The 27501-nt window shown below is 37.7% G+C and overlaps 3 protein-coding genes across 3 annotated transcripts in view; 1 reads left to right on the top strand and 2 right to left on the bottom strand.

Moving 5' to 3' along the window:
- The window catches only part of TESPA1 (thymocyte expressed, positive selection associated 1), a 276752-nt gene that overhangs the window by 83576 nt on the left and 165675 nt on the right, over positions 1-27501 (top strand). The window lies entirely within an intron of this gene.
- Positions 3690-4688, bottom strand: LOC145546938 (olfactory receptor 9K2-like). Its single transcript, XM_081595318.1, has one exon. The coding sequence runs from the start codon at positions 4629-4631 to the stop codon at positions 3690-3692; it is 942 nt and encodes a 313-aa protein (XP_081451444.1). The 5' UTR covers positions 4632-4688.
- On the bottom strand, positions 21634-22575 carry LOC145544587 (olfactory receptor 9K2). The gene has a single exon (XM_081587460.1). It carries the CDS (start codon positions 22573-22575, stop codon positions 21634-21636), a length of 942 nt encoding a protein of 313 aa, XP_081443586.1.

A 27501-nucleotide genomic window follows, 5' to 3' on the forward strand; every position in this document is an offset into this window, starting at 1 on the left:
CAGAATTACGACAGTAGCACAGTATGTACTACAATCAATTTCTTATAATTATGGTTTATTATTGCTTTCTTATGTTTTTACATTTCTCTCAGTTGGAAATGGTTCCAGGTATGGTCTGTAAGTATTTGTGTGCATTTGTTTTGGTAAATTTTAACTTTTTATAATAAATTTGTGTATATTTTATGATAATAAATGACAAAATAGAGTAGTACTTACATACAGTTTATGCATTCATGACACATATAACTTTTTCTTAATTTTTAAAAATTTTTCTAAGCTACATGGTTCATCTGCAAGTTTTTTCAAATTGCTGCAAATATTCAAAAACTTCTAATACATTTATTGAAAACAATTTGTGGATAAGACGATCTGTATATTTCAAACCAATGTGTTCAAGGGTCCACTCTATATTCATACACTATAATAATGGGGTTAGGGCTTGAACATATGAGTTTTGAAAAACATAATTCAACCCATAACACTTTTCTTTCTGTTTCTTGTCTATTGCATTAGCTAAGACTTACAGTTGGATGTTGAAAGGTTTTTGTAATGGGGACTTCCTAGCCTTGTTCCTAATTTTATCAAGAAAGCTTTGGCTTTCTCACCATAAATATGATCTTAGCTCTAGACCTTTGGTAGATGTTACTTTTCAAGTTAAGAAAATTCCCCTCTATTTCTAGCTTGCTAAGAGCTCCTTTATTTTTATGTGTTTGTACCATCACCACACGTATCATTCAGGTTCAAAATGACGAGACACTCCTTCTTTGCTGCATCCCTCTCATACTAATCAGTTTCTATGTTCTGCGTATTTTACTTACAATTTTTAAATAAGCCTTTTAAAAATTACATTGTCATACTTACAGCCCCCCATAAAAAACATAAACTGATAAAGCAGTTTCCCTAATTCCAATCTTATGTCCTTCAAATATATTTTCCATGCAACCATAGGAAGACTTTCCTTGATGACCAAAGCCCACTCTCAGGCACCCCACTTTACAATGTTCATGTTTACTGTTTGAATACATTAAACAATAAAATAAAATCTCTAGATTTTAATTGCCTGTCCAATGATCTGATTCCAACATTAAACTGTAATTCCCTAAAGAATAAGTTTATTCATACCTAAGCCTACTACAAGATCAAACATGTTAGACAGAGATTAAATAAAATTAATGGAATAAATGAAGATACAGAGCCATAGTAAGTAAATTTTGTATCATACTCTATTTTGACAATTGCTTAACTTCTATTCTTTTATTAAATATTCCTTAAATAATTAATACAGGAAAAATTATGAATGTTCATTTAAGGAAATGATTGCTCAAAAAGATTTGTATATCTCTATCTCCCACTTTGTTTTTTGTATTAGGATCCAGGAGCAAGCATGTCCTCAGAGCACTCCCCTATGCCTGACACATTCAATATACAATTTCCCAAGTTCAGGCATATGATGAAAATTACTTATTGTTGGTTTCTTCTTGTTATTACTTCCTCTTGATAGAACAGGTATAAAATAGTTGATTCAAGTGAAAATTTAACAATGATTGTAAAAAAATTAGTAAACAAAAACCTGACTTAAATAGAGTTGAAAGCCAAAGTGGGGGGCTTTCACAGCTACAACAGAGCAGAGCCCTATGGGAAGGACAAAGAGTCCTCTTCTTTCCTGTCAAAGACTCACCCAATGAAAACCCAAGGACTCTTTTCACTACAGTGCCTATCAAAACTTAAAAAAAATACACAACATGAGACTCATTAGTCAAATATTATTTGGAACAAAATGAAGATTATAGTCTGGGAGACAGCACCTCAGGTAGCTCTGAGTAACTGCTCCAAAGATGATCAGTATATGTATGTGATTTTGTTGAAGGAGGAGTACATAAAATCAAACACAGATTTTCTGCAGGTTTCTGCTAGTCACAAGGAGCATTCATCATCATGAAGGATTTTAGTGCTTTTCTAGATATTAGGAGATACAAGAATTGGGCTCATCAAATTGGCTCCTGAAAATATCTATCTGAAGACCTGTCCTGCCAGTTTTTCCCAGAGCACAGAATGCCTCATTTCTGCACTCTACCCTAACTTCTTTCAGAGGTTGTTGAAAACCAGCAGCTGTACCAGCATATGATCTAATCCTTGTAGAGGTAGATGGCAATTTGTAGTTGACATGGTCAGTCTTTCTTTCCTCATCTTTAATAAGAGTTTTCCTTCCCATGTCATTCAGGAACTTGCATGTGTCTGGCCTTGGTTGCAGACCTTGAATTGCAACTCTGTGCTTCTCTTCCATGTTTGCTGGAGAAATATCTGGCAGTCTATTTGTTTCAGGTCAACATTTCAGTGGTTCCCACAGGGACCAGAGAAGACTCCCAACAGCTCTAGGGCTGGTGAACAAACAAGTGTGGTACCCTCATTTGAGCCCATTGTTGCATAGTGTTTTTCTCATCAACCCTGGATATTGCAGGATGTTTTTCTCCTGGAACTGAGCTTGCAGCTTCTTTGCCTTTGAAGCCCTCCTGGCTTTCTTTGATGTCTGTTTAAAGTTTCTGACATTCTGGTTAAGGTGTTGTTCTTTAGGCTAGTACTCATTTGACACTTTGGTGTGATTTGAGATCAGACTGTTCCATGGAAACTGACTAGCCTTCAGCCTGTTCCCTGCAGAACTGGGGCAGCTTCTCCTAAGGTGGCTAGCCTTCAACCCATTCATTCAGGAACAGGGCTTTTTTTCTGAGATGATGCTGGGATTTTCAGGCTTTGATCTATTCCTTTGGAAGGGCTACAAGAAGATTACTCTTCTTACCTGGCAAAGACTGAGCCATCAAAAAGCCATAGACTGTTCACTAGAGTGTTCCCAAATTCCTCTTCCTTCTATAAAACTGTTCTCCTTCCCTTGGCGTGCAGAGAGTTGCATGTTGCTCACCATGATTACATACCACAAATTGCAATTTTCTGCTGATCCCAAATAAACTCATCTTTGCTAGAGAAATTACTGACAGTCTGCTTGTTTCAACGCCATTTAACGTGCCAGAGAAACTAGTGATTAAATTGAAAAATAATTTACTTTAAAAGTAAGATGGACATTCTTGTCAATGTCCAATGATTGATTGTATGTAAAATCTGTTGGTCGCTCAGTTGTCTCTGACTCTTTGTGACCCCATGGACTATAGCCTGCCAGGTTCCTCTGTCCATGGAATTCTCTAGGCAAGAATACTAGAGTGGGTAGCCACTCATTCTCTCGAGATCTTCGCGACCCAGAGATCAAACCTGGATCTCTTGCAATGCAGGCAGATTCTTTATGGTCTGAGTCACCAGAGGCTGTGTGTAAGGGAAGAACCAATCCCAAAGACTAACACCATACAAAATAATTGCTTAACCACTGTAATAAAATATTAAAATAGTGTCCAGCAATATGCCATAAAAATAGAAATCAATTTTGTGAAATAAAATATTATTTGAGATTAGTCTGAAGACTCGCCTTGAAAAATGCTTCTGCAATGTCCAGATAATCTCCAATATCCAGGACACTTAGGTTTGACAATGCTCACATGAAAAAAAAAGTAACATATGGAAAGGATCCATTACCATTAAAAAGCTTTTGATAATATTTGTATAATACTCAGGAGAACAATCTCATTGATGACCAGAAGAGTACAAAATAAACAGACACCATGTCATTAGTGGAAGAGAAATAATAATCACAGAATAGTACTTTTCTTCTCCAAAAGTTTGTATAGCGCTTCTTTGACATCTTTGTTTCTCAGAGAGTAAATCAGAGGATTCAGCATGGGAGTGACTAGGGTGTAACACAAGGAGGCCACTTTACTGAGCTCAGGAAATGTGTCAGGAGTGAGATACATAAAAAAGACAGCACCATACAGTACACTCACGACTCCCAGGTGGGAGCTGCAAGTGGAGAAGGCTTTCTTACGTCCTTCAGTGGAGGGTATCTTTAGAACTGTGGACGCAATGTACAAATAAGAAACAATAATAACTATGATGGTAGGGAAAACAATGAGGCCAGAGAAGGTGAAAGAAACCATTTTAAGGGTGAAGAGATCAGAACAAGATAGTCTCTGAAGGGGGCGAATATCACAGTAAAAATGGTCAATGGTCCGAGAAGCACAAAAGGATAAAGCAAATGTCAGGCTGGTATGAAGAACTGAGGTGATGCAGCCACAAGAATAGGAACCAGCCACCAACTGAACACAGAGACGTGTTGACATCTGGACAGTGTAGAGGAGTGGATTGCAGATGGCAATGAAGCGGTCATAAGCCATGGCTGCCAGGAGAAATCCCTCAGTCACAATGAAGAGGGCAAAGAGAAAGAACTGAGTCACACAGCCTGCAAATGAGATGGACTTGCTCTCAGACCAGAAGTTGATCATAGCCTTGGGTGCAATAACAGAAGAATAGAAGAGATCGATGAAGGAGAGGTTGCCTAGGAAGAAATACATTGGTGTTTTCAGCCGGGGATCAAACATAATAATGACCATCATGCCAATGTTCCCTAGAAGGATCATGGCATAGATAAGCAGAAAAAGCAGGAAGAGGAGAATGTGGAGCTTTGGGCGGACCCTGAAGCCTACGAGAATGAAGTCAGTCACTTCTGAGTGGTTGCATGTTTCCCTGTCACTCATGGCAGAAACCTGCTGAGAGGTACAAGGCAAAATAAACAAATGAACTCTTGGCTGTCATCCTAGCTACAAATAATCTCTTTCAGTATAGGAGTCACAAAGCTATTCTATAATCATTATTTATTTTAACCTTAAAAATTACTAATTCATACAAGTGGTGGAATTAGGTCTTTTCCTTATGAAACTTATACAGGACCTTCAAAACCAAATGCCTTTCATGTTTGCAAGTATCACTTCTGTATATATTTCCTACTCATGATTTATGCAATAAATGCAATGTCATGAAACTGATTGTGAGAGCACAAATATTTCAATAAATGACATTTTGGAAGCAATTTTGGTATCTTAGTTTGGTGATATTAAGGGCTTCAGTTGTCTCGTTTAGTAAAACTTTGCTTGGCAAACTTAGATTACCAGCAGATACAAAGAAAATGACTGAATTTTAAGAATACTTAAAGGTTGCAATTACTTTTTGTAGATAATGGAAACTTTGGATTCTGATGTAAGTTATACACTCACAAAGAATAAGTTGTGAACAACCAAACACAAAAATTATTATCACTTGCATGCTAAACTTTCATGCATGAGTCTCAAATTCTTCAAATTTCAGATAAGCCTCAAATTCTTTTTCATAAGTACAATTTTCTCACATTTCCTCAGCTAACAGCTCTTAATGTTTAAGAAAGAGATTTATACTGTCTACATAGAATTACTTTAGAAATGGATACTGAACAAAAGATACATATGAAGAAATTGTTGATTGCATTCTTATATAGCCTGAATATAATTTTCACAGTCATCATTAGTTCATTTACTAAACAGTTCAAATAAGATCACTCCTTCTCCTCAGGCCTTTTTGTGCATGACTCTGCCTAGACAACAATAATAATGGTAAACATCATGTGGAATCTTTTATAGACCACTTTTCTAAATGCTTTCATAGTAGCTCATTTAATATATACAACAATAATATGAGGTGAGTGTTATTGTATTCTCCGATTTACAGTAAGGAAAATGAAGTATGAAGAAATAAAATATTTTGAAAGCCACCTACTAGAGTCAGGATTGAAGTCTGAAGGCCAGAAATCTGGCTCTCGAATCCATGCTCTTAATCTATAACCTTTTTCTTTAATAAAGAAATCTGAGAGAAGTATAATATTTTGCATGAGAAAAAAATATGGCTTTCAGTAAAATGGTATGATGTCATTTAGATATATTTTTGTTATTCACCAGCTCCATCAAAAATTAAATATGCAGATAATTATATTATAAAGGGGCAAGATTTTAAATGGATCATTTTTAGGATCTGAGGAAGTATAAACTATTTAGACAGTGAAAGGAAACACTGTAATAGTTGTGAAATGTTCTTTGAAAGATAATGTATCTTATTTATATTTCTTTAATCCTGCCTGGAGGTAAGGGACCAGATCATTTTAATTTTTGAGCAAGGTCCAGGAGTTGATGATGGACCGGACAGCCCTGGCATGCTGTAGTCCATGGGGTCACAAAGAGTTGGACAGGACTGAGCAACTAAGCTGAACTGAAATGATTCCTAACAAACTCATTCTAATATTAATGTTTACAGCTAAAGACATTTATGTCTGACAAAAGGAGAGTGTTTTTCCCAGAGTAGTCAATAGACAAATAGTTGGTGATTTATTATTTGTCAAAAACTCACACATTTTAAAATTTACTCTTACCTTATATTGTTTGGTAATTTGTATATTCTGTGAAAAGAAGCCTCAGAATTCTGATGTTTTTGCCTTTTTATTGTTTTCATTCTAAAAAAAGTAAACAAAGTTACTGTCTATGTTACAACTACAAATACTGAAAAAATCATTTTGTCAAAATAAAATGAACTCCCTTCCTCTCAGAATTTCCAAATACATGTTCAGTATCTCAGTTTCATAGTCTTCCTATAGAGAAAATAGGCTTATTTTCCTTATCACACTATGTAATAAGGGTATTTATTGGCTTATAAATTTCCTTTATGAGGAAATTTCCTTTAGTATTTGACATTGGAAAATGTTATATCCTGTGTAGAAGAGAAAGAAGTGAATTTTCCAATGATGCTTGGATAACTCTGAAATACTTCCAGTAACTATAATCTGTAGTTATGCAAAGTAAACCTGAGAAATCAATCAGCAGGATAGGTCTCTCCTGAATTCTCTAGTGCTTGAATGCTTTGAAGAAGGAAAATAGATTGTCTTAGATATCCAAGTAGAGGCCTTGAGTCATCTGGAATCTCTGATAACCTGCCAAAACAACAGCAGCAGTTATTCATAACAGCTATGCTTTTGGCATAACAATATAAATTTTTCTAATAATTGCAGCATTGAGGCTTCCTTTACCTTCTGGGAAACAGTCCTCCCAGGAAAGAAAGAAGTATAAATTAGCTATTAAGATGTCTAGACTCTAGAACCAAGGTCCATGAGGAACAGGGATTTCAGACTTAAAAAAGAAAAGAAGAGAACAAACAAAATGGGGGAAAAATCAGCCTAGGTCTAATAGGAGTCAACATACATACAAGAGCTATTTTCTTGTGAGAATCTTTTGGGAGGGACCAAAAAGATCTTTTTAAAATCTTCAATCCAAAATAAGATATATGTGAGTCAGTGCTCTAAAACACAACTCCTTGCATCTAAAAATGAAGCTCTACTTATGATTTTTTTCTCAAAAACTTTATTGAGAAATAATTAGTGGGAAATGAACTGTATTTGTTGAGTATACATTTCTGTGAGTTTAGCCAGTTTTATTCATCAGTGAAACCATCACCATATCAAAATACAGAACATTTCCATCACCTCCAAAAGATGTATCATGCCCTTTATTAACCATGCTTCCTTCCAAATCCATTTTCAAATAACCAGTGATGTGATTTTCTTTTGGATATAAATATGTTTGCATACAGTATTCACCCTTTTATCTCAGGCTTTTTTCACTGAGTAAAACGATTTTGAGGTTTATTCATGTTGTAATATCTATAAGTAACTCATTCTTTTTATTGATGAGTATTCCATTTACATATGTACCAAATTTTGGTACTCTCAAATTGTTGGGCAGTTGAGGGATTTTCAGTTATCAGATATTGTGAATAAAGTCAATATAAATAGTCACTCATACTTATTTGATCCAGGACCCACTTCCTTCCTCTCCTCTCTCAGCACAGCATGACTTTCTTACAGGCAAGTGTAAGAAAAAATATACAGATTCCTCTTCCTCTTGGTACCAGACGAAGGCTACCATATCAACTTGAGACCGCATGCGTGCATGCTAAGTCACTTCAGTCATGTTCAACTCTATGCAACCCAATGGACTGTAGCCTGCCAGGCTCCTCTGTCCATGGGATTCTCCAGGCAAGGATATTGGAGTGGGTTGCTATGCCCTCCTTCAGGGGACCTTTCCAAGCCAGGAATCAAACCCCATATCTCTTATGTCTCCTACATTGACTGGTGGGTTCTTAACCACTAGCGCCACCTGGGAAGCCCATCACCTTGAGAGTAATATGTTGCAAACATATCTTATTCCCTAGGATATAAATGATGCAGAAGCTCTATTCAAAGCAAGAATGGCTAAAATATTTTGGAGATCTCTTTCTTTACCAGCCTTCATTCATAGGGTAGAAGCTTGACCTCCGCATGATAAACTAGTTTCAGTGGCCCCTGTTCAAAGGATGGAGGTTCTATGCCAAGAGAGATAATACCATTAGGTTACTGACCTCACCCAGAAACCTGCTTCTAAAGCAGAGGGCTCACTCTGAGAGTACTGAACCACACACAGGCTTTGCCTAGAATGAAAGGTGTACCATAACAGAGAGGTACAAGTGAACAGACTCTGTTTAGAACAAAGTGTGGGAAAGTCCAAACACAAGTGAACTCTGAAACGTAACAATAATTTGGTGACAGCCAATGAAGAAGAGACCATAAAGCTAACTGTAGACCAACTACAAGTACACCAGAGAGAGAACTTGAGGAGACAAATAAGAAATGCACTCTTTGAGTTGGAACAAACATAAAAAACTGGCCTTAAAGACTATCCTTGCAAAGGGGACCAAAAAGCTTTTTTTCTGTGATAGCTGATATTTCAAGATTTATTATTTTTTAACATACTGTTTATTTAGATAACACTGGTTTATATTTTACAAGTTTCACGAGTACATTATATTTCTACTTCTGTATACATTGCACAGTGCTCACCACTGAAAATTTAGTTTACATCACCATATAGTTGATCTCCTTTACCCATTTAACCCTCCACTCCCCCTCCTCTTTCTCTCCGATAGTGACTATTCTGTTCTCTGTATCTACATGTTTGTTTTTGATTGGTTTGGTCTTCTCACTTATTTTGGCTTTCGTTTGTTTGTCTTCTGTATTCCACATATGAGTAAGTCATTTGTCTTTCTCTATTTAACTTATTTCATTTAGAATAATACCCTTGAAGTCCATGCATGTTATCACTGATGGCAAGGTTTCATCTTTTTTTAGGTTGAGTATGATTCTATTTTATATATACACCATTTCTTCTTTATCCATCCGTCAGTGAACACTTAATTTGTTTCTCTGTCTTGGTTATTGTAAATAATGCTGTGATGAACACAGGGGTGAATATATCTTTTCAAATTAGTATTTTCATATCCTCTGGATAAATACCCAGAAGCAGAATAGCTGAATCATATGGTAGCTCTATTCTTAATATTTTGAGAACCCTCCATCCTTTTTTCTATCGTGGCTGAGCCAATTTATATTCTCACCAAAAATGTATGAGAGTTTCCTTTTCTCCACATCTTCACCATCACTTCTTATTTTTTGCCTTTTTGGTAATAGCTATTCTAACAGGCATGAGGTGGTATCTCATTATGGCTTTGATTTGCATTTCCCGAATAATTTGTGATGTTTAACATGTTTTCTTGTGCCTGTTGGCCGTCTGTATGACTTCTATGGAAAAATGTATATTAAAATCCTTTACCCATGATTTTATGTCACTCATTTATTGTTGAAACACACACTGTTGTTTGTAAATGCAAAGAAATCAGTGATGGAAGCAGAGAAAAAGCAAGCCCTTAAAGAGCTTACATTTTTAAAAAATTTATTTTTAATTGTAGGATAATTACTTTACAATGTTGTATTGGTTTCTGCTGTACAACAACATGAATCAGCAATAAGCATATGTATATCCCCTCCTTCTGGAACCTCCCTCCCAACTCCCCATTCCAGCCTTCTGAGCACCGAGTTGGGTTCCCTATGCTATACAGCTGTTTCCAGCTATTTTACCCATGATGGTGTATATATGTCAATGCTACTCTTTCAGTTTGTCTCCCTCTCCTTCCCCTGATAGGTCCACAAGTCCTTCCCTATGTCTCTGCCCATTTTTTAATCAATTTGTTTGTTTTTTGTTGTTGAATTTCATGCATTCTTTATATTGTCCCCTGAAAGGACAAATTTAATTGCATTAGACTGTAGAGCAAAATATGTCCCTGAAATTTTTAAAATGATATAACAAGAAGAATTACTGGAGGCAATTTGCCAAGTAGGGAAACTTCTAGATGCACATCAATCAACAAATGATCATCTATCAAATAATCTCTCAATCCTACATCAGTATAGTTCCATATGATACAAAACACTGTATATGTTATTCATATTACTAACACTAGACATCAAAAATGAGAAGATAAAAAAGATATAAAAAAGATAATGTGAAAAAGGAATTTGCATTTATTTACAGGTATAAGGATTCTTACACCTGTATCAGTGCAGGTGTATTGTTAACTAAAGCACAATATGAATGCTTTATGAGAATTCTGTAGTCAGTATAAATGCTTCATGCTAGCCCAACCTACACAACTAATCAATGAATTATTATAAACTTTTTAAGACATGCAGCATTATAGTCATAGTCATAATACAGTATTAGAAACATTGTTACATTTTTTAAAACCCACCTACCTATGATAGTAATATGCTGCTGCTGCTGCTGCTGCTGCCGCTGCTGCTGCTGCTAAGTCGCCTCAGTCGTGTCCAACTCTGTGCGACCCCATAAGACGGCAGCCCACCAGGCTCCTCCGTCCCTGGGATTCTCCAGGCAAGAATACTGGAGTGGGTTGCCATTTCCTTCTCCAGGGCATGAAAGTGAAAAGTGAAGTCGCTCAGTCGTGTCCAACTCTTTGCAACCCCACGGGCTGCAGCCTACCAGGCTCCTCCGTCCATGGGGTTTCCCAGGCAAGAGTACTGGAGTGGGGTGCCATTGCCTTCTCCGGATAGTAATATGAAGTTTCTCTAATTACAAGAGAGACAGGTACACATACCATGCATTCATGCTCAATTGCTAAGTCAGGTCTGACTCCTTGCAACCACGTGGACTATAGCTCCACATGTCCCTCTGTCCATGGGAGTTTTCAGGCTAGAAAACCAGAATGTGTTGCCATTTCCTTCTCTAGCAGATTGTCCTGACCCAGGAATCGAACGTGAGTCTCCTGCATTGCAGGCAGATTCTTTACCAACTGAGCTACAAGGGAAGCTCCATAGTGTAATTCATTATGAATGTAATTCGTAATGTATTGGGTAGGCCAGAAAGTTCATTCTGGTTTTCCATACCAGTGTACAGAAAAACTGGAATGAACTTTTTAGCCAACCCAATAATAGAAGGGCTCATATTATAAAAGAAGTCAAAAGCAGTCTTAAATTATTGGAGTCCTTTTGCCCGATTGCCTAATGTCACTTGTCTCTGGCACTGCTTCTTCTGCATCCTCTTCCTTGTCATCTGGCACTGATTCAGAACCACTCATCTCTGTCAAATCTTCTGTTAATTCCTTTGTTGTGGTATTTAGAGTTCTTGAATTTTTCCAACATCCATATCTTGAAACAAAATACCCACTTCACCACTTGCTCTATCAATGTCTTTCATGATTTTCTTGATTGGCTCTGCTGTAAATCATGTGAAGTCATGTATAGCATCTGGACACAGTTTCTCCAGCAGGAATTTACTATTTCAGGCTTGATGACTTTCACAGCTTTTTCTATAACAATGATGGCATCTTCAGTGGTATAACTCCTTTCAGACTTTCATGATGTTCTCTCTGTCAAGAGTTCTCTCCCATATCATTGACAATATTTTCTGTCGAGTATCATGTGTGATGAGCCTTAAAGATCAGTATGCCTCCTGATCTAGGGGCTGAAATAGAGATGTTGTGTTAAGGGCGCAAGTAGACACTTGTGGTATTTAACTCATGGAGTTCTGGGAGGCCAGGGACACTGTCCCATTTAAAAAAAAAAAAGTTTAAGGCATACCTGCGCGGTACTTCCTACTTTAGCACCAAAGCATCCATGGAACCAATGCAGAAAAGAAAAGGGTACTTGTCTAGTCCTTCTTGCTGTACAACTTGAAGGCTTACAGTTGCAGTTTACATTTTCCCTTTAAATCTTGGGGATTAGTAATTTTATAGGTAATAAATATGAATACACTAGCACAAAACAGTAGGGTGAGCCTATCTGTTCCTGCCTTAAATTCTGGTTCCCACTTCCATTCCTCACTAATAAATATCCTTTGTGATTTTTTCCCCCCAGAATAGGGTACCTTTATCTGCATTAAAAACTGGTTCAGCCAGATACCCTCTCTCTTCAATGATTTTCTTGGCATTTGGAACTCCTCTGCTGCTTCTTAATCATCAGAAGCTGCTTCTCCTGTTATCTTGACACTTTTTAGGCCAAACTTCTTTCTAAAGTGATGAAACCATCCTTTACTGTCATCAAATTCACCAGTTTTCAATCCTTCACCTTCCTTTTGCTTGAAGTTGTAATATAATGACTTTACTTTTTCCCAAATCATATTAGAATGTATAGATATGTCTTTCTCCTGGCAATCCTGCACCCAGTAAAAGATGCATTTTTAATATGAGATAAGGTATTTCACAAAAATGCAAAGTTTAATGCCTACTGACATAGATACAGCAAACTACAGCTTCACGAATTTCTTTTTTAAAAAATAATAGTCCTTACACTGGATTCATTTGTCTTAAAATGGCAAGCAACTATAGCTACAGGCCTCAGTCTTCAGTAGGTACCTAGCAATTCAACTTTTTTTTTGTAAGGTCATGACTATTCTCTGCTTCTTAGGAGCACTTCCAGCATTACTAGTAGCATTTCATAGGAGTCTAATGGTGTTAATATTTAAGGTATTGCACTAAATATGATGAAAAAATATACAAGAAGTGGGACATATCACTTTTTATTGTGGTACCCCGTTTATTGGAGAGATTAGCAACTCACATGGAGATGATTAGTATCATGTAGTGTTTTAAGTGGATACTCACAGCACTCGAGCTCACCACAACAGCAACAGGAGGTAGCACAAAACTATGACAGTAGTACAGTATGCGCTACAGTCAATTTCCTGTACTTATGATTGAATTGGAGGAGGCAATGGCAACCCACTCCAGTACTCTTGCCTGGAAAATCCCATGGACAGAGGAGCCTGGTAGGCTGCAGTCCATGGGTCGCTAAGAGTCGGACACGATGAGCAACTTCCCTTTCACTTTTCCCTTTCATGCGTTGGAGAAGGAAATGGCAACCCACTCCAGTGTTCTTGCCTGGAGAATCCCAGGGATGGCGGAGCCTGGTGGGCTGCCGTCTATGGGGTCGCACAGAGTCGGACACGACTGAAGCGACATATCAGTATCAGTATGATTGAATATTGCATTCTTAGGTTTCTTACATTTCTCTCAACTGGGAATTGTACCAGGCACGTATGGTCTATAAGGATTTGTGTTCATTAGTTTTGGTAAATTTTAACATTTTGTGATAGATTTGTGTTTGTTTTGTGTTAATAAAGACTTGTATGTGAATGTCCAGGAATCTCCAGCAGAGGCGTGGGTCGACAGTGGCCTTCTGCATGCACCGAATACAACAGTGCATGCAAAAGACCTTTTGAAGGAGGTCACCATTATCTTCATTACCCCTATCATTGTTTGGTCGAAGGTCAAACAACAGGGAGGGAACACAGCCCTGCCCATCAACAGAAACTTGGATTAAAGATTTCCTGAGCATGGCCCCGCCCATCAGAAAGATCCAGTTGCCCCTACAGTCAGTCTCTCCCAGCAGGAAGCTTCCATAAGCCTCCTATGCTTATCCATGAGAGGAAAGACAGAATGAAAACCACAATCACAGAAAACTAAGCAAAGTGGTCACATGGACCACAGCCTTGTCTAATTCAATGAAACTATGACCAGTGCCCTGTAAGGCCACCCAAGACAGACAGGTCATAGTGGAGAGTACTGACAAAACGTGGTCCACTGGAGAAGGGAATGACAAACCACTTCAGTACTCTTGCCTTGAGAACACCATGAACAATATGAAAAAGGCAAAAAGATAGGACACTGAAAGATGAACTCCCCAGGTCATCAGGTGCCCAATATGCTACTGGAGAAGAGTGGAAAAATAATTCCAGAAAGAATGAAGAGACGGAGCCAAAGTGAAAACAATGCCTAGTTGTGACTGGTGATGGAAGTAAAGTCCAATGCTATAAAGAACAATATTGCATAGGAACCTGGAATGTTAGGTCCATGAGTCAAGGTAAATTAGAAGTGGTCAAACAAGAGATGGCAAGAGTGAATATTGTCATTTTAGAAATCAATGAACTAAAATGGACTGGAATGGGTGAATTTAGTTCAGATGACTATTATATCTACTACTGTGGGCAAAAATCCCTTATAAGAAATGGAGTAGCCCTCATAGTCAACCAAGAAGTCTGAAATGCAGTACTTGGGTGCAGTCTCAAAAACAAAAAAAGATCTCTGTTTCCAAGGCAAACCATTCAATGTCACAGTAATCCAAGTCTATGCCCCAACCACTAATGCTGAAGAAGCTGAGTTGAATGGTTCTATGAAGACAAGACCTTCTAGAACTAACACCAAAAAAAGAAATCCTTTTCATCATAGGGGGCTGGAATGCAAAAGTAGGAAGTCAAGAGATACCTGGAGTAAAGGAAAGTTTGGCCTTAGAGTACAAAATGAAGCAGGACAAAGGCTAATAGAGTTTTGCCAAGAGAACACACTGGTCATAGCAAACACCCTCTTCCAACAACACAAGAGAAGATTCTACACATGGACATCACCAGATGGTCAATACCAAAATCAGATTGATTATATTCTTTGCAGCCAAAGATGGAGAAGCTCTATACAGTCGCAAAAAAAATCACCAGAGATGACTGTGGCTCAGATCATGAACTCCTTATTTCAAAATTAAAACTTAAATTAAAGGAAACTATAAGCAAGGTGAAAAGACAGCCTTCAGAAAGGGAGAAAATAATAGCAAACGAAGCAACGGACAAACAATTAATCTCAAAAATATACAAGCAACTCCTGCAGCTCAATTCCAGAAAGATAAACAACCAATCAAAAAGCGGGCCAAAGAACTAAACAGACACTTCTCCAAAGAAGACATGCAGATGGCTAACAAACACATGAAAAGATGCTCAACATCACTCATTATCAGAGAAATGCAAATCAAAACCACAATGAGGTACCATTTCACGCCCGTCAGAATAGCTGCTATCCAAAAGACTACAAACAATAAATGCTAGAGAGGGTGTGGAGAAAAGGGAACCCTCTTACACTGTTGGTGGGAATTCAAACTAGTACAGCCACTATGGAGAACAGTGTGAAGATTCCTCAAAAAACTGGAAATAGAACTGCCATATGACCCAACAATCCCACTGCTGGGCATACACACTGAGGAAACCAGAATTGAAAGAGACGCGTGTACCCCAATGTTCATTGCAGCACTGTTTATAATAGCCAGGACATGGAAGCAGCCTAGATGCCCATCAGCAGATGAATGGATAAGGAAGATGTGGTACATATACACAATGGAATATTACTCAGCCATTAAAAAGAATACATTCGAATCAGTTCTAATGAGGTGGATGAAACTGGAGCTTATTATACAGAGTGAAGTAAGCCAGAAAGAAGAACACCAATACAGTATACTAACACATATATATGGTATTTAGTTAATCGGTAAAGATAACCCTGTATGCGAGACATCAAAAGAGACACAGATAAACAGAACAGTATTATGGACTCTATGGGAGAGGGCGAGGGTGGGATAATATGGGAGAATGGCGTTGAAGCATGTAAATTATCATACGTGAAACGATTCGCCTGTCTGGATTCGACGCATGATACAGGGCGCTCGGGGCTGGTGCACTGGGTTGACCCAGAGGGATGGGATGGGGAGGGAGCGGGGAGGGGGGTTCTGGAAGGGGAAAACATGTACACTCATGGTGGATTCATGTCAATGTATGGCAAAACAAACACAATATTGTAAAGTTTAAAAATAGATAAATAAACTAATTTAAAATTAAAAAAAAAAAAAAGAATAAAGTAGGGAAAACCACTAGACCATTCAGATATGACCTAAATCAAATCCCTTACGATTATACAGTGAAAGTGACAAATAAATTCAAGGGATTAGATCTGATAGACAGAGTGCCTGAAGAACTATGGATGGAGGTTCGTGACATTGTACAGGAGGCAGTGATCAAGACCATCCCCCAAAATGAGAAAGGCAAAATGATTGTCTGAGGAGGCCTTACAAATAGCTGAGAAAAAAGAGAAGCAAAAGCCAAAGGAGAAAAGGAAAGATATACCCATTTGAATGCAGAGTTCCAAAGAATAGCAAGGAGAGATAATAAGAAAGCCTTCCTCAGTGATCAATGCAAAGTACAGTAGAACAATAGAATGGGAAAGACTAGAGATCTCTTCAAGATGTTAGAGATACCAAGGGAACATTTCATGCAAAGATGGGCACAATAAAGGACAGAAATGGTATGGACCTAACAGAAGCAGAAGATATTAAGAAGAGGTGGCAAGAACACACAGAACTCTACAAAAAAAGATGTTCATGACCCAGATAACCATGATGGTGTGATCACTCACCTTGAGCCAGACATCCTGGAGTGCGAAGTCAAGTGGCCCTTAGGAAGCATCACTATGAACAAAGCTAGTGGAGGTGATAGAATTCCAGTTGAGCTGTTTCAAATCCTAAACGATGATGCTGTGAAAGTGCTGCACTCAATATGCCAGCAAATTTGGAAAACTCAGCAGTGGCCACAGGACTGGAAAAGGTCAGTTTTCATTCCAATCTCAAAGAAAGACAATGCCAAAGAATATTCAAACTAGCACACAACTGCACTCATCTCACACACCAGCAAAGTAATGCTCAGAATTCTCCAAGCCAGGCTTCAGCAGTACATGAACTGAGAACTGAATTTAGAAAAGGCAGAGGAACCAGAGATCAAATTGCCAGCATCCATTGGATCATGAAAAAAGCAATAGAGTTCCAGAAAAACATCTACTTCTCCTTTATTGACTATGCCAAAACCTTTGACTGTTTGACTGTGTGGATCACAACAAACTGGAAAATTCTTCAAGAGATGGGAAACCTCCTGAGAAATCTGTATGCAGGTCAAGAAGCAACATTTAGAAACGGACATGGAACAATAGACTGGTTCCAAACCAGGAAAGGAGTACATCAAGGAAGGATGTATATTGTCACCCTGCTTATTTTACTTATATGCAGAGTACATCATGGGAAATACTGGGCTGGGTGAAGCGCAAGCTGGAATCAAGATTGCTGGGCAAAATATCAATAACCTCAGCTATGTAGATGACACCACCCTTATGGCAGAAAGCAAAGAACTAAAGCACCTCTTGATGAAAATGAAAGAGGAGAGTGAAAAAGTTGGCTTAAAACTCAAGATTCAAAAAACGAAGATCATGGCATCTGGTCCCATCACTTCATGGCAAATAGATGGGGAAATGGTGGAAACAGTGGCTGACTTTATTTTAGAGAGCTCCAAAATCACTGCAGATGGTGATTGCAGCCATGAAATTAAAAGATGCTTGCTCCTTGGAAGAAAAGCTATGACCAACCTAGATAGTATATTAAAAAGCAGAGACATTACTTTGCCAACAAAGGTCCATCTAGTCAAAGCCATGGTTTTTCCAGTAGTCATGTATGGATGTGAGAGTTGGACTATAAAGAAAGCTGAACGCCGATCTATAAAGAAAACTGAGAGCCAAAAAACTGATGCTTTTGAACTGTGGTGTTGAAGAAGACATGTGGGAGTCCCTTGGACAGGAAGGAGATCCAACCAGTCCATCTTAAAGGAAATCAGTCCTGAATATTCACTGGAAGGACTGATGCTGAAGCTGAAGAACTGACTCATTGGAAAAGACCCTGATGCTGGGAAAGATTAAAGGCAGGAGGAGAAGAGGTAGACAAAGGATGAGATAATTGGATGGCATCATTGACTAATGGACATGAGTTTGAGCAAGCTCCAGGAGTTGGTGATGGACAGGGAAGCCTGGCGTGCTGCAGTCCATGAGGTCACAAAGAGTTGGACATGACTGAGGGACTGAACTGAACTGATGTTAATAAGTGACAAAAGAGAGCAGTATTACATACATTTTATACATCCATGACATACCTTACTTTTTCTTAATTTTTTTCAGTATTTCTAAGCTACATAGTTTATCTGCAATTTTTTTCAAATTGTTGCACATATTTAAAAAAATTATAATACATTTATTGAAAGCAGTTTGTGTGTAAGTGGACCTGCACAGTGCAGATCTTTGTTGTTCAAGAGTCAATGCTATAGTCATATGCTATAGTACCGGATTTAGGGCTTAAGCATTTGAGTTCTGAAAAACATAATTCAGTCCATACCACTTTTCATTGCTTTTCTTATCTATTGTATTAGCTAAGACTTACTGTTGGATGTTGAAAAGGTTTTGTAGTGGGGACTTCCTAGCCTTGTTCCTAATTTTATCAAGAAAGCTTAGGTTCTCTCACCATAAATATGATCTTAGCTCTAGATTTTTGAGAGATGTTACCTTTCAAGTTAAGGAAATTCTCCTCTATTCCTAGCCTGCTAAGAGCTCCTTTATTTTTATGGTTTGTACCATTACCACACGTATTATTCAGGTTCAAAATGATGAGACACACCTTCTTTGCTGAATCCTTCTCATACTAATCAGTTACTGTGTTCTGGGTATTATATTTATATTTTTAAATAAGCTTTTTTAAAATTACATTGGCATACTTCAAGCCCCATCAATAACATAAACTGATAAAGCAGTATCCCTGACTCCAGTCTTACATCCTTCAAATATATTTTCCATATAGCCCTAAGAAGACTTTCCTTACCAACACCCACTCTCAGGCACCCCCACCTTACCATCTACATATTTATTCTTTGTGTGCATTAAACAATAAAATAAAATTTCTGGATTTCAATTACATGTCCAATGATTTGATTCCAACATTAAATTGTAAATTCTCTAAAGAATAAGGTTATTTATACCTAAGCCTACCACAAAATCAGATGATGTTAGAGATTAAATAAAATTAATAGAATAAATGAAGATACAGAGGCATAGTAAGAAAATTTTTAATCACATTCTATTTTGATGACTGCCTAGCTTCTATTCTTTTATTAAATATTCCTTAAATAATTAATATAGGAAAAATTACGATGGTTCATTTAAGGAAATGATTGCTCAAAAATTTTGTATGTTTTTATCTCCCACTTTGGTTTTTTATATTAGGACCCAGGAGCAAGGAGGTCCTCAGAGCACTCCCCTATGCCTGACACACTCAATACACAATTTCCCAAGCTGATGTATAAAATGAAGATTGTTTATTGTTTGTTTCTTCTTATTATTACCATTTGATACAACATATATAAAATAGTTGATTCAAGTGAAAATTCAACAATGGTTATAAAAAATTAGTAAACAGAAACCTCAAATAGAATTGAAGGCTCAAAGTCGGTAGTTTGCACACCTACAACAAAGCAGAGCCCAATGGGAAGGACAAAGACTCCTCTTCTTTCCTGTGAAAGACTCAGCCAATGAAAAATCAGGGACTCTTTGTTCACTACAGCAGCCATTGACTTAAAAAAAAATACACACGTAAGAGTCACGAGTCAAATTTTATTTGGGGCAAAATGAAGTCTATAGTCTGGGAGACAGCACCTCAGATAGCTTTGAGAAACTACTCCAAAGATGGTCAGTATATATGTGATTTTGTTGAAGGGGTGTACATATTTTTGCACATATTTTTTTGTTCAAAAATAAAGCACACATTTTTTGAAGGTTTTTGCTGCTTACAAGGAACAGTTGTCACCATGGATTTTAGTGTTTTTCTGGATATTAGGAGACACAAAAATTGGGTTCATAAAATCAGCTCCTGAAAATATCTAACTATCTGAAGACCTGTTCTCCCAGTTTTTCCCAGAGCACAGAATGCCTCATTTCTGTTCTCTACCCCGAACTCCATTCAGAGGGTGTTGAAAATCAGCAGGTATGTCAGTACTTGATCTAATCCTTATAGAGGTATATGGCAAATGCCAATTTGTAGTTGACATGCTCAATCTTTCTTTCTTCTTTAAAAGATTTCTCTTTCCATTGTCATTCAGGAACTTGCATGTATGTTGCCATGGTGGCAGACCTTGAATTGCAACTCTGTGCTTCTCCTGCATGTTTGCTGGAGAAATATCTGGCAGTCTATTTGTTTCAGATCAACATTTCAGTGGCCCCCACAGGGACCAGAGAAGACACCCAGCAGTTCTAGGACTGGTGTGCAAACAGGTGCAGCACCCTCTGTTGAGCCCAGTGTTGATTACTGTTTTATTCATCAACCCTGGAGAATGAAGATGTGTTTATCCTGGAACTGAGCTTTCACCCTCTTTGCATTTGAAGCACTCTGACTTTATTTGGGATCTATTTAAAGGTTTTGACTTTCTGGTTAATATGTGGTTCTTTAGGCTAGTAGTCATTTGGCACTTTGGTGTGATTTGAGATCAGACTCTTCCATGGAAAATGACCAGCCTGTTCCCTGCAGAACAGAGGTTGCTTCTCCTAAGGTGGCTAGCCTTCAACCCACTTTTTAAATTAATTTTAATTGGAGGCTAATTACTTTACAGTATTGTGGTGGTTTTTGCCATACATCAATGTGAACAGGGCTTTTTTTCTCTGAAACAGTGCTGGGTTTTTCAGGCTTTGATCTATTCCTTTGGAAGGGCTACAAGAAGATTATTCTTTTTCCCTGGCAAAGACTCAGCCAGTGAAAAACCAAGGACTGTGTTCACTACAGAGTTCCCAACTTCCTCTTTCTTCTATAAAATGGTTCTCCTTCCCTTGGCATGCAGAGACTTGCATATGGCTCACCATGATTTCAGACCACAAATTGTAATTCTCTGCTGATCACAAACAAGCCCATATTTGCTAGAGAAAGATCTGGCAGTCTGTTTGTTTCAGGCCAAAACCCTTTAGCATGTTAGAGAAATTAGTAATAATTCAGAAATCATTTACTTTAAAAAGTAAGTTGGACATTTTTGTCAATATCCAATGATTGTGTGTAAAGTGTGTTATTCACTCACTCATGTTTGACTCTTTGTGGCCCATAGACTGTAGCCCCCCAGGTTCCTCTGTCCATGGAATTCTCCAGGAAAGAATGCTAGAGTGGGTAGCCATTTACTTCTTCATGAGATCTTCTCAACCCAGGGATTAAACCTTGGTCTCCTGCATTGCAGGCAGATTCTTTACAGTCTGAGCCATCCAGGATTGTGTGTAAGGGAAGGAGCCATTCCAAAACTAACACTGGACAAAATAATTGTTTAAACACTATAATAATGTATAAAAATAGTGTTCAGCAGAATGTCATAAAAACAAATAGAAATCAATTTTGTGAAATAAACTATTATTTCAGATTAGTGTGAAGATTCATCTTGGACAATGCTTCTGTAATGTCCAGAGCATCTCCAATATCCAAGACATTTACGTTTGACAAAGCTCACATGGAAATTAAGTACTATATGGAAAGAATATATTATCTTTTAAAACCTTTTGATAATATTTCTATGATACTCAGGAGAATAATATCATTGATGACCAAAGGAGTACAAAATAAACAGACACCACTCATTAGTGGAAGAGAAATAATAATCACAGAATAGTACTTTTCTTCTCCAAAAGTTTGTTTAGAGCTTCTTTGACATCTTTGTTTCTCAAAGAGTAAATCAGAGGATTCAACATGGGAGTGACTAGGGTGTAACACAAGGAGGCCACTTTACTGAGCTCAGGAAATGTGTCAGGAGTGAGATACATAAAAAAGACAGCACCATACAGTACACTCACGACTCCCAGGTGGGAGCTGCAAGTGGAGAAGGCTTTCTTACGTCCTTCAGTGGAGGGTATCTTTAGAACTGTGGACACAATGTACAAATATGAAATAACAACAACGATGACGGTAGGGAAAACAATGAGGCCAGATAAGGTGAAAGAAATCATTCTCAGGATGAAGAGGTCAGAACAAGATAGTCTCTGAAGTGGGCGAGTATCACAGTAAAAATGGTCAATGGCCCGAGAAGCACAAAAGGATAAAGTAAATGTCATGCTGGTCTGAAGAACTGAGCTGATACAGCCACAAGAATAGGAACCAGCCACCAACTGAACACAGAGACGTGTTGACATCTGGACAGTGTAGAGGAGTGGATTGCAGATGGCAATGAAGCGGTCATAAGCCATGGCTGCCAGGAGGAACCCCTCGGTCACAATGAAGAGGGCAAAGAGAAAGAGCTGGGTCACACAGCCTGCAAATGAGATGGACTTGCTCTCAGACCAGAAGTTGATCATAGCCTTGGGTGCAATAACAGATGAATAGAAGAGATCGATGAAGGAGAGGTTGCCTAGGAAGAAATACATTGGTGTGTTCAGCTGGGGAACAGTTAGAATAATGACCATCATGCCAATGTTCCCTAGAAGGATCATGGCATAGATAAGCAGAAAAAGCAGGAAGAGCAGAATGTGGAGCTCTGGGTGGACCCTGAAGCCGACAAGAATGAAGCCAGTCACTTCTGAATGGTTGCATGTTTCCCTGTCACCCATGGCAGAAACCTGCTGAGAGGTACAAGGCAAAATAAACAAATGAACTCTTGACATCCATCCTAGTTACAAATAATCTCTTACAGTATTAGGAGTCATAAAGCTATTCTATAATCATTATTATTTTAACCTTAAAAATTACTAATTCATGTAAGTCGTGGAATTAGATCTTTTCCTTCTGAATCTACTCCAATGCCTTTCTACCAAATACCTTTCACATTTGCAAGTATCACTTCTGTATATATTTACAACTCAGGATTTGTGCAATAAATGTAATGTCAGGAAACAGAGATTGGGAAAGAGCACAAATATTTCAATAAAGGACATTTTGGAAGCAATTTTGGTGTCTAGTTTTGAATATATTAAGGGCTTCATTAGTCTAGTTTGGTAAAAACTTAGCATGGCGGGCTTAGAGTACCAGTAGATCCAAAGAAAATGACCAAATTTTAAGATTATTTAAAAGGTGCAGTTGCTCTTTGTGGGTCATGGAAAATTTAGATTCTGATGTAAGTTGCACACTCAGAAAGAATAAGTTGTGCACAACCAAACACAAAAATTATTAGCATCCGCATGCTAGAATTTCTCCAGATGAGCCTCAAAATCTCTTTCATAAAAACAATTTTCCTTCATTTCCTTAACTGACAGCTCATATTTTTTAAGAAAGAGACTTATACTGTCTATATAGAATTACTTTAGTTATGGATACTGAACGATGAATAAATTGTTGATTGCATTCTTATTTACCCTGAATGTAACTTTCACGGTCATCGTTGGTTCATTTACTAGACAGTTCAAATAAGATCACTCTTTCTCCTCAGTCCTTTATATGCATGACTCTATGTAGACAACAATAATAATAGCAAACATTATGTGTCATCTTTTATAGGTCACTTTTCCTATTGCTTTTATAGTAGCTCGTTTAATACATGCAATAATAATATGAGGTGAGTACTACTGTGTTCCCCAGTTTACAGTAAGGAACATGAAGTACTCAGAAATAAAATATGTTGAAAGACACAAACTAGGGTCAAAATTTTAAAGAAATCTGGCTCCAAAATCCATGCTCTTAAACACTGTGTGATATCTATCATCTTTTTCTTTGATAAAGAAATTTGGGAGAAGTATATTTGAGAAAAAGATGGCTTTTAAGAAAATGGCATGATGTCTTCTTGATAGATTTTTATTATTGATCAGCTCCATTGAAACTTGAATGTGCAAATAATTATATTACAAAGGGGCAAGATTTTAAATAGATCATACTTAGGTTCTGAAGAAGTATAAACTATTTGTGCAGTGAAAGGAAACACTGTAATTTGTGTTGTGAAATGTTTTTTGAAAAACGATATGTCTTATTTATATTTCTTTAATCCTAAATAGGGGCAGAGATCAAATCATTTTAATTTTTGAGATTTATTCCTATCAAACTCATTCTATAGTTAATAAGCTTATGGCTGAAGACATTTATATTTGGAAAAGGGATAGTATTTTTCCCAGAGTAGTCAATAGACAAGTAGTCAACAGTCTTCCCTGTTGGCTCAGCTGGTAAAGAATCCGCCTGCAATGTGGGAGACCTGGGTTCGATCCCTGGGTTGGGAAGATCCCCTGGAGAAGGGAATGGCTACCCACTCCAGTATTCTGACGGGGAGAATTCCATGGACTGTATAGTCCATGGGATCGCAAAGAGTCAGACATGACTGAGTGACTTTCACTTCACTTATGGCTGAAGACATTTATATCTGGAAAAGGGATAGTGCTTTTCCCAGAATAGTCAATAGACAAGTAGTCAGTTAGTGATTTATTATTTGTCAAAAACTTACATGATTATGCTTTAAAATTTACTCTTACCTTATATTATTTGATAATTTGTCATGTTCTGTAAAAAGCAGCAGAATTCCGGTGTTTTTGTCTTGTTATTGTTTTAATTCTAGAAAGAGTAAACAAAGTTAATGACTATGTTACAACTACAAATACTGAAAAAAATCTTTATGTCAAAATAAAAAGAACTCCCTTCCTCTCAGAATTTCCAAATACATGTTCATTTTCCAAGTTTCATATTCTTCCCATAGAGAAAATAGGCATATTTTCCTTATTGCTCTATGTAAACTACTGGTCTTTCCTTCAGTAGTAGACATTGGAAAATGTTATTGTCCTTTGTAGAAGAGAAACAAATGAATTTTCCAATGGTGCTTGGCTAACTCTGAAATACTTCCAGAAATTATATTCTTGTAGTTATGCAAGGTGAACCTGAGGAATCCATCATCAGGACAGTCTCTCTCCTGTATTCTCCAGTGCTTGAATGCTTTTAAGAAGGAAAATAGATTGTCTTATATCCAAGCAGAGGCCCTGAGTCACCTAGAATCTCTGATAATCTTCCAAAATAACAGCAGCGGTTAGTTATAATGGCTATGGTTTTGGCATAACCGTATCAATTTTTGTAATTGCAGCATTGAGGTTTCCTTTACCTTCTGGGAAATAGTCCTCCTGGGGGAAAAAAGAAGTATAAATAAGTTATTAAGATGTCTAGGCTCCAGAGCCAAGGTCCATGAGACTTGGAGACATGGACTCCAAATTTAAAAAAGAAAGAAGAAAAGAAACAAGAAAATGGAGGGAAAAAGCAGCCTGAGTCTACTAGGAGTCAGCATACATACAAGAGCTGTTTTCTTGTGAGAATCCTTTGGGAGGGACGAAGAAGATCTTTCAGTCTTAATTTCTCCACTGAAAAGGATCATTTCAATTTACCATGGCAGCAAAGTTTTGGTAGGAAAATAGAAATAAATATGTAAGGAAATATTATATTATGAGGTATAACTTATAGAAAAATTTTTCTCCTAGCCATAACATTCATTTCATTTTCACTCAAAATTTCCCATATTTATTCTTTAGGTATGTTGTATCAAATTATTGATAATAAAAATACAGCACCATGAACAAGATGAAAGGCAAAGCCCAATAAGTGCCCCCTAATTAGTTAAGTAAAGAATAAACAATGATTGATGAGATCTAGAGATTGGTTCACTTTGTAACTTTACTTAATTCAAAGATGTTTACCCAGATGTCATGTATTACGTTAATAATTTCTTAACAGCTATACACTTCAGAATAATTTTTAAGCTGTTCCATATCAGTCAAGAAAATCCCAATTTGTTTGTGATATAAACAAAATCATTAACTGACATAAATACATCTTGTAACATAGTAAGGGAAGGAGAATAGGTAAAAAGGAAGAAAATAATGATGGCTCATAAAATCTTAATATATGCAACTGTTTACAGGCAATAGTTGGTATTTTCCTTTCCATATTCCTCTTGGTCTCACCAATGACCACAGTATCCAGAAGTTGTATTGCCAGGGAGGCGGGGAGGGAGTGGAGAATGTAAATATTCATTAATGAAGGGTCTGATCACTATGGTCTTGTCATGCTGAAATGCTATAGTTGTTCATTAATAGTATTAGGAGGCATCCTGGAAAATTCCCTGGATCACTATCATACTCCTCTCTGTCTCCATTTTATTAATATCTTTTGCTTATCAGTATCAGTTACCCAAAAGAATGCAGAGTGTTTTGTTCACCTGTGGTTCAGTGAAATGTATGCCAAGGAGGCAGGGGCAATTGCTGTGTGCTCTAGTAAAGTCAACCCTCTGTTGGTAGTAAATATTCTAATTCAGCAATGTCAAATGTCTCAGGCAGTGAAGAAAATATGTTGAGAGTGGGTCAGTAGATTTTATAGTGATGGTTGGCATTCCCACTTTGACCCACTGTACTTGGACCATAGTCTGATTATGAAAGAAATATCTTCATAAATTGGTTGTGAATGCAGAGCACAGACCATATCCTAGATGATGGTAACCCACTTTTGTAAAGTATTGCCAGCTAATTGGTTCAGCAAATTAGTAAGTCACACTTCAATAAGTGATTCCACCATTCCACAAGTTCACCTGACTGTTTGACCAGATGCATGATAATTCGACTTTTGTGGATATGAGTGCATTGACTTAATTCTCTTCTTGAGAAGCGAGGGCATGTGTGTGTACTAAGTCGCTCCAGTCATGTCTGACTCTTTGCTACCCCATGGACTGAAGTCCACCAGGCTCCTATGTCCATGGGATTCTCCAGGTAAGAATACTGGAGTGGGTTGCTATGCCCTCCTCCAGGGGATCTTCTCAACCCAGAGATCAAACCTGCATCTTCTGTGGCTGCTGCATTGCAGGTGGACTCTTTACTGCTAGCCACCAGGGAAGCCCTATAAGCCTTGTGCCAAAGCACCAGTAAGATATGGTATAATAGTGAGCAAAGCATTTGCTGAGTTCTAATAGGGTGGTATTAGCAGAAGCAATTTGACCAGAGAATTCCCAAGATGGTGGAGTAAGAAGATCCTGAGCTCACCTCCTCTCATGGGCACATTATAAATAAAATCAGAACTTACAAGAAAATATCTTCTAAAACTAAAAGTATAAAGAAGAAACCACAGTGATAGGGTAGGGGCACAGAGTCACAATATGGCCAAGACTCATACTCCTAGCTGGGTGACCCACAAACAGGAAAATAACTACAGTTTCAGAGGTTCTCCCCAAGGAGTGAGTGGTCTGAGGCTCATATCAGGATCCCCAGGATGAGGTTCCTATTCTAGGAAGATGAGATGAGCTTCCAGAAAGTTTGGCTTTGAAGGCCAAGGGGCTTACTTTTACCTCACACCAGTCAAAATGGCCATCATTTAAAAGTCCACAAATGATAAATCCTGGAGAGGGTGTGAGGAAAAGAGAACTCTACTATACTGTTGGTGGGAATGCAATTTGGTGCAGCCACTATGGAAAGCACTATGAAGACTCCTTTAAAAACTAAAAACAGAGTTAATATATGATCAAAAAACCTCACTCCTGGGTATATATCCAAAGAAAAGACACATGCTTATAGCAGCACTAGCAATAACCA

Source organism: Giraffa tippelskirchi, chromosome 4, assembly GCF_054371585.1.
Source record: "Giraffa tippelskirchi isolate mGirTip1 chromosome 4, T2T-mGirTip1v1.2.pri, whole genome shotgun sequence".
In the NCBI taxonomy this organism is placed as follows: domain Eukaryota; kingdom Metazoa; phylum Chordata; class Mammalia; order Artiodactyla; family Giraffidae; genus Giraffa; species Giraffa tippelskirchi.

Excerpts from the sequence above, each read along its gene's own strand:
- LOC145546938 (XM_081595318.1), bottom strand. The coding sequence starts at position 4,631 with ATGAGTGACAGGGAAACATGCAACCACTCAGAAGTGACTGACTTCATT.
- LOC145544587 (XM_081587460.1), bottom strand. The coding sequence starts at position 22,575 with ATGGGTGACAGGGAAACATGCAACCATTCAGAAGTGACTGGCTTCATT.